This window comes from Teleopsis dalmanni, chromosome 1 (genome assembly GCF_002237135.1).
Source record: "Teleopsis dalmanni isolate 2A chromosome 1, ASM223713v2, whole genome shotgun sequence".
Taxonomy (NCBI): Eukaryota; Metazoa; Arthropoda; class Insecta; order Diptera; family Diopsidae; genus Teleopsis; species Teleopsis dalmanni.
In genome coordinates, this window is record NC_051846.1 from 120,668,314 (window position 1) to 120,677,059 (window position 8,746).

At 37.1% G+C, this 8,746-nt stretch overlaps 1 protein-coding gene across 1 annotated transcript; it reads right to left on the reverse strand.

Annotated features, from left to right (window-relative positions):
- Nucleotides 1-6,035: 6,035 nt before the first annotated feature.
- On the reverse strand, nucleotides 6,036-6,932 carry LOC119665798. Its single transcript, XM_038075045.1, has one exon. The coding sequence runs from the start codon at nucleotides 6,930-6,932 to the stop codon at nucleotides 6,036-6,038; it is 897 nt and encodes a 298-aa protein (XP_037930973.1).
- Between the last annotated feature and the right edge of the window lie 1,814 nt (nucleotides 6,933-8,746).

Genomic DNA, 8,746 nt, shown 5'->3' on the forward strand with positions numbered 1-8,746 from the left:
ACGCGAGCGTGGAATGTGCTGACACTACGAAACGTGACAAGCAAACACGCTACTTTTGAAGCTGACACAAAAGTACAGAAAGTTTTGACTAGGCAGTTGCTGGTTGAACTTGAGCGGTTGAGCATGATAACTCGCTTATGTGATAAAGTCGATTTGCTAAATTTTTTATTATAAGTTACAAAATAAGATGAGTGTTGTTGATTAATAAAAAATTGATAAAATTCAACGTTAATCCTTTTGAAACCTGATTAAATTGGTATCGGTTTGTTTTGATCAAACATCGTGTGGGAGTAACCTTCGCGTATTCGCAAACGTAAAACGGTATATGGCAAGCAACAAGTCAAGTGACGATTTTAACTCCAAAACCAAAACTTAATTGTGCACGAGTTTAGTGAAAAGCTACAGCGATTGCGGTTAAAACATTTTGCTTTCAGATAGACACGTGTAATACTGCAGTAATTTCATTTTCTCTGCACTTGTTAATGGTTGCTCCAACATATTTACCAGCACAGCTCGTTTTAACTACGGCGACGACGACGTTAAAGAACTAAGAGCAAACGACCAACCCTTTTTGGGATTAGCATTGTGACGAAATTTATTGCAATAAGTTATAGTTTAACAGTAATAAATTCAGAAATTTCAAAAGAAATCTATACAATAAAATAATTAAACAAAATTTTATTATAAGTGAAGATAAAACTAATATAACTACAGTAAACAACCAACCTAATATAAAATAAACATTATAAGCAACCATTATAATCACAGCTCCAACTTTATCAGCATCAACGTCAACCACAATAATAACAGTAACGAGTGCGTCAACAAGAACAACAATTATTATACGCAACAACTTCGATTACAACTTTAAAAGATAACAACTGCAACTGCGACTGCAATTGCAAAAGCAATAGCAATAGCAACTATTAAAATTTAAGTCACATCAACAACATCAGCAGCAACAGTGACGACAACAGAAGTCCCAAAAACGTCTGCAACAACAGCAAACACAGCAAAGAACAAGCACATTCAATTAGTGACAACTGCAAAAGTGACGGAAGAGCCAAGAAGCAGCGACAGCAGTTAGGCCTTAGTGAATATAACATAATTTAAATAAAGTGACCGTAACCCAAACCTCATGTGTTTATTATTCAACAATATAGGACCACGACATTTTGGCGCAGCCGGTAGGATGCAGTGGTTCCTGATATGTTTGGTAATCTCATTAAAGCTACACGGAGGTTTGGCTAACTTGACGGTTCAACATTTGAGTAGCGATTTGGGATATGCAGAAGTGAATATGGGACCTGTGAGAATCGTTAGTAAATACGATTACATAATTCACATGGTAAATTTGCATGGATTACGTGCGCTACTTGACCATTTTAAACAAACTCTGGGCCACATGGAGGAAAATAGCTACACTTCTATTGCGGAAGAGGAAATGGAGTCGATAGAAAGAACCATTAATAACCTGGTAGAGACGAGACAGAGAAGAGGTAAATTGGTAATTTGGTAATTTGGCTGTTGGTAATTTGCAAAATTGGCTTTATGGAACAATGACTGATGATGACCGTCAGAACATCGATGAGCAACCTCATTAAAAATACAAATCAGCAGGTGCTGATTAACGATGTATTTAACAAGTCAATTAATTCATTAAAGCATGCTTTAGAGGCTGACAGGAAAATAATACTGGGGAAATAGGAGAAAGTAACAAGCAGCGGGTCCAAGAAGACCTCACGATTGCTTTACTTTTCCGACTAAGTATATTCAAGGGAAAAGTACAACAGCTAGCAACAACTTTAGCGGCAGCAAAAAAGGAGTTGTTTCTACCAGAGATCCTCACAGCAACGGAATCAGAAAAGTTACAAATTAACCTGGAAAAATTGCAAGGAATTAGGACCGGAGCTACTAACTGGGATAACGGAGAGCTGAGTGTAATAATTAAAGTACCGTCGAAGTTCATGACGGTGGACAAGGTATTGGTAGTACCGATACCCAATAAACAGCAATTCCAAATAGTAGCAGAACCAGAAACAGTAGTACAAGCAAACAACAAAACATATACGTTAAAAAAAAATGATTTCATTAATAAGTGATAATACTTTAGGTTTTATTTTATTCCAAGATTTACAAAGAAGTACGGCAGCGCATAATTCTAAACGAGGCAGCGATATTGCTTTGATAGGCGCAACCTTTGATTTCGATATCAACAACGAGGATTTGTGAAAGCCATTATGCTTTGACCGAATATATATACAACATCCGAATGCCCATTTAGAAGCATCGGCAATTATCCGTGTACTTGACTGTAGCAAGCTGATGATGCTAAATCATAACTTGGCACTTTAATGTGGTTAAGATATTCCAAATCAGATTGAATTTGTATCCATGATTGGTTTAGAATTGGAGGTTATGGATCATCCCAACCCAGTTGATGAATCCATAATTCCTGTATCAAGATTTTACACCGTATAACAATAAAACTCCATAGTCCCAAAAAATCAAAAATTCGAGCAACAACTGATAAAATAATACGTTTGGTCACTGCCCTTGACTCTTGTCGCTTATACTGAAAGCAAAAAAACCGAGTGTTTTGGTAATATCATCTTCGTTTAAAAGAATTTGGTATTCATCACTTGGGTTTACCCAATTTTTGTGGTTGGAGTTTCATTTTGCCAATTGTAATTCTGCATATTCTGTTATTTTAGTCACTCGTGATACTTTGATGCCAAGCTCTTCAATTGTGTCTGTTCTCGTTAGCAAGTCATCAACGTACAAGTCATTGCACAAAACTGAAGCTCCAATTGGCATCTCCTTCTGATACGCATTTGCAAGGTAAGTCAGACTTCTGATGGCCAGAAATGGTGCTGCTGACATTCCGTAAGTTACTGTGTTGAGCTGAAAAAGTTGCAGAGGTTCATTAACAGTATTTCTCCAAATAACTAATTGAAAATAACGATCTCTTGGATCAACTACAAATTGTCAGTGCATAGCGATGTAAACGAAATGTCAATAATGTCAAAATAGGATCCCGCTGAGTTGTCCGTCCCACCATTAAGATTTCATTAAGTGATCGACCCGACGATGTGTGTGCAGATGCATCAAATACCACGCGTAATTTCGTTGTGGTACTTTGAGGTCGCAATATGTAATGATGAGTTATTATATAGTGCGGTGTGATACTGTCAAAGCTGTCTGACTCATGTAACCTAACATCAAATATTCTTGCATGAACTTAACATACTCCTCTTTGAGAGTCTGCTGACGCTCTAATCGACGCTCAAGTGAACGGAATTTGAGTTTTGCCATCTCAAATGATTCACCTAAGACTTCTGGAGACTCTAAAAATGATAATCGCACAAGTATGACCATTGCTCATACTTGTGGTATTTTCTACAAAATGTTTCTCAGAATCCAACTACTCCTTTAATTTTACGATCGCTTTCTAATTCTTCAATTTCCTAAAACTTTTGTAACATTGAATCGATATTAGACGACTGAATAAACTTACAAGTGAGTGACCGAGTAGTAGGCGTATATTTATATTGTCTTTCGATTATCCACCCTAATTCGGTATTTATTAAACATAGAAGGCTTGTCCCTAACGAAATTTTCCCATCCAATATTAATTCAAAAAATCCTTGCGTACTTAATAATAAGTCAATGTGTTGTGGTTTAAAAAATAATGGAGCAGCTAAAACAAGACCTTCAGGAAAATTCCACGATGTTGTGTCTACCAACTGCTCTGGATGGCTCAATGAGATACGTTTAGTGACAACAAATTGCGATGGTCATTCAAATTTTGATATTCGAGATTTTATAGTTGCAGTTACTGAATGGCGAATTTGTGTTCTAACATCACCAATGCCTGATAGTTCTTGATTTATTTGCTCAAATGGTAATTGAAGTTGCTTTTTCATATTTTCAATGACAGAACTTATCTCTGAACATGAGTTTAGTAATGCTCGTATTGGTTGGTATAACTCATAATTATCCTTGATAAGTACAACAGCTGTGGGAATCAATGATAGTTGTTTAGTACGCGATATAAGAGAAATTGATGGAGATTGCGAAAAATTTAATTGTCTAGGTGAACCGTCCGAAAAATTTGATCTCACATTTTGCTCCACGGGTTTGAATTTATGCAAACATGTATGATGCATGCCATTGTATATTCGATAGCGAGCTGTGGATTGATAATTTTTAACGACGTGCCCCCTGCGTAGACAATTTAAACAAACAGAACGATCTTTTACGAATTTAAATTTGTCGTTATAAGTCAGTGCTAAAAATGATGGGCATGCTCCTACGCGTGGTCTCCTACATTACACTTCATACAATTAATTTTGGTGTTAACAAATGTGGTCAGTTTTCTGTTAAAAGAAATATTTTTGGTATCATTTACCTTATCATTATTGCATCTTTTCAAGTTGCTTTCCAGAAATTAACATGTTCGACTCAAAAGTGTGTAGCAACTTTCCCAAGATGGCAATGACTCAAAATCTTGCTGAGAATCATAAAATATAAAAAATTAACTACATTGGATTAAACAAAATTGTTAACGAAAATTACTTAAATGCAAGTATTAAAATAAACTAAAATAATAAATTGTACAAACTAAGCTAAATAAAAAATTCTAGATTTTGAATCTAAAAGAAAACTTAAATATTTTTTACCAACTGTTTAAAATATAAAAATTTAATACATTGAATAAAAAAATTGTTAAAAGAAAATTACTTAAATGTAAGTATTAAAATAAATTAAAATTGTACAAAAGAATAATCAATTGTACAAACTAAGCTAATAAAAAATTCTAGTTTTTGAATATAAAAGAAAACTTAAATATCTTTTTTAAAAACTGTTTAAAATATAAAATTAAATACATTGAATTTAAATGCCAATGATACAGAACATAAAATATCGTTTGTAAATTAGATGAAATTAAATTGTAATAAAGAGATTTTTTTTAAGAAATAAAAAAATACTAAAGAAAACAAATACGATTGGACACGGTCGAAAAATTACTTATATAGAAGAAATATCATTTAAAATGAAATACATTGATTATAATTTTTGTTGGTTCACAATATTTCGTGTGCAAAGGCGTTTGACTGTTAATTCACACAGATACAGGTAAATACTCATAAGCGGCGAGTGGTTAAGTGGATAATAAAGATTGAACTAAGGGTTGAAAAGGTGAGCAAGATTCAGGGCTTTAACAGTTACTGAACTTAGGTCGTACGGGGTATAACACACGTAGCTTTAACAGTTACGAGTGTCTATACCATTGTGTCGGAAACTGTAGGTGGCTTTTAACAGTAACCTAACATCTCCGACCCCCTGGACGCTTTAACAGTGTACAGGGAAGGGCGTGTTGTCTACGGCCTGTAATACAACACACGTAGCTTTAACAGTCACGTGTGATTGTATTATATCGTGTCGAGTATCGAGAGGGGTTCAGCTGTATAGAACGGTTTAGTTTACCTCTAATTCAGTCCTTCAGAATTTAACGGAAGTGACAGGGTAAAAGATTCTATGACGACCAATTCATCGCCAGAAATGTAGTGTGTCTGTAGAGCGGGTTGACCTGTTACCTGTAATGTCTTTACCTTAAGTGGTTTAAACTCGCCTTTCATTATTGCCAGCTCTGTTGGTCCACAGTTATGCAGCTCATTGATTTGATAATCAGTTGAATTAGGGCAATGCCACCATAATGTGTAGCCAATGCCTAATATCTGTCATCGATTGAACGCAGCCAACGCGATTAGCAACGTACTGCTTTAATTGTGATGTGTTTTTGCGTAGCTAAAGTTCCAATCGGGGTACTGTTACCGAATGTAATGGTGCCACTTTAGTTTTTGATCGAAGATGTGACTAGTGATTTTGCCATCATGGTTTGTTGCCAAATAGAGTACTGCAGCCATCGCCTTAACACTAGCATCGCAGAAGCTATGTAGTTGTATTTCATCTCCAGGTTGTATACCTATCCAATGCGGTATTCGCACTGCCTCCAGTTGCGACAACTGTCTTCAGTATATGAGCCATTCTTGCAACAGTTCAAGCGGTAATGGGTCGTCCCATGCCAATTTTGCCTGCCAGAGTTTTTGTATGAAAAGCTTAGCCGTGATTATGACTGGTGCTAACATGCCAATTGGATCATATAATTTTGCAGCATCGCTAAGCACTTGCCTTTTAGTGAAATGCTGTCTATCATAAGAGCTGACCTGATAGAAGAGTTTATCGGGAAGTGGATCCCAATGCAAGCCAAGAACAGTGGTTTCTGCCAAATGTGGATTAAGCTGACGTGGATCAGCATCGCCAAGAAGGTGTGCTAAGACTTCAGTGCTATTTGATTTCCATTTACTGAGATGAAACTGTCCTTCTGCCAACACATATGAGACATCGGTCGCCAGTTGAATTACCATGCCAAAGGAAAGTATACTCTTAAGGTAGTCATTCACGTAGAAATCATTCAGGATGCTGCACAAAGCAGTTTTAGCTCGTAGTTCATCTGGGAGTTTATGAGAATTGTCTCTACTACATTGCTGCATAGCGAGAACAGCCAAATATTTGCCACTGGTTGTGCCATATGTAACGGCAGCCAATTGATATGTGCGAATGGGTTGATCGGATGATTCCCGCCAGAGTATCTGTTGCCATTGCCTGTGCCTGACGTCAATTTTGACTTGCCTGAACATTTTCTCCACATCAGCTGTGAATGCAATGCGATGCTGTCTGAAGCTAAGTAAAAGGTTAAGTAATAAATCCTGTATTGTAGGGTCAGCCAATTGTGTATCCTTTAATGAGATGCCATTTGGAGTTTTTGCAGAAGCATTGAAAACGACTCGGAATTTCGCCATAACTGCATGATGTTGAATGTAGTATGCCTGAGTTGGGTCGGCTAAATGATGCTGAATAGGGTGCATGTGACCAAGCTGTTCGTATTAGCGCATAAAGGCCACATATCTTTGCCTGAGCTCTGAGTTAGATGCCAATTTTCATTCCAACTGGTGAAATTGCCTGAGTGCCATCTGATGTGAATTGCCAAGTGGTGGAGCATCTGGTGTAAATGGTATTTGTACACAATAACTGCCATCATTAAAATGCTTATGTGTGTTCATGAAAATGCATTCGCAAAGATCAACAGCTGGTAGTTTATCGCCTTTAGCCATGTCAATTTTTTTGGATTCAAATAGCCTGTGTAGAAGGTCATCAACTCGCTCATCAGGCGCCTCCACACGCAATGCCATAGATTGTTCCGCCTTGTAGTTATGCACGGGCCGAATACAACCCAGCCTAATTGCGTATTTTGCGCCACAGGATCATCAAGTTCCTGTCTCGCCAAACTTCGGGTCTGCTAAAGGTAAATTGCGTAAATGCTGCCAACAGTTTTCCATGATCGGAGCCACAGGGATTGCTGATGTAATTTTGTTGATAATGAAGAATTCAACATCCAAGCCAAATGAAGCATTGACAGTCGAATATATGTGTAAGACTGTCCGGTCACTAGTATATGAGCGAATGCCACTGCCAATGCCTAGTATTTACAATGCACTTTTCTGCTTCCGAAGAGCCAATTGATTGAAATATCGCATGGTGATTAGACTTATCTGGGAGCCTGGATCGCATGGTCGATATCGCCAAAGCCATTTAAGATGTATATTTGTGCTGTTGCCAAAAGTATAACGCGATTGAAAATAGTAGCGAATGTCTGCATTGAATGGTGTAGTCACTGATGCACACGTGGTGGGATGCCAGCCTAGATCGGTTTCGTTGGTGCCTGAGGTGTTGTTTGTGTCTGCTGTGTGGACTCTTGCAGAGGAGGAATTTGCACTGGTGAACTTCGGCATAGTAGAGTGTGATGCCTGCCATTGCATATGCAACAATTAATTGAGCCACATGCCTTAGTGGAATGTCCAGGTTTCAAGCAATTGAAGCAAAGATTCGAGCCTTTGAGCAATATGAAGCGCTCCGCTATAGTAGTTGCTATTAGGTTTATCCTCATTAAACGTGAGCCTGGCCTTTTATGATCAGCCTGAAATGTGCCACGATTTTTTTGTGACTAATCCGTCGCAGGTGCTCCTGTAGTGTAGGATCACATTTGGATAAATCAAATAGACTTATGTTTTGTTATTTGATAACAAAAACAAGCTAGTTATCGATGAGTAGTCAAATATCTGGGAGCAATTCATCAAAAAAAAGAAAACACCAAGTGTAGCTCCATTAATGATCACAATCAAGAACTTTGGTCAGATCCTTCAATAACCAAAAATGAAACCCAAAAAGCCATCAAATCATTTAAAAACAATAAAGCAGTTGGTCCATATGAAATACTAACAGAAATCATATTGGACAACAACAACCTAGTTGTGCTAGAAAAAGTCTTCAATGGTGTTTACAACAGTGGGGGATATCTTCAAGATTGACTGAAATCCACATTCATTGAAATACACAAATCCAACAACGCTATAAAATGCAGTGAATATGGACTTATAAGTTTGATAAGTCATATGCTAAAAATATTCTTGAAAATAATACACACTCGATTAATCAAGAAATATGAGGAAATAATGGGCAACAGACACTTTGGTTTTAAAGAAGCAATAGGAACACGAGGGGCCCTCTTCAGTCTCCAAGTCTTATTACAAAATTGTAAAGATGTTCAGAAAGACGTCTTCAGTTTCTTTATCGATTATGAAAACGCTTTTGATCGTGTGCAATATGATAAGTTCATACAAAT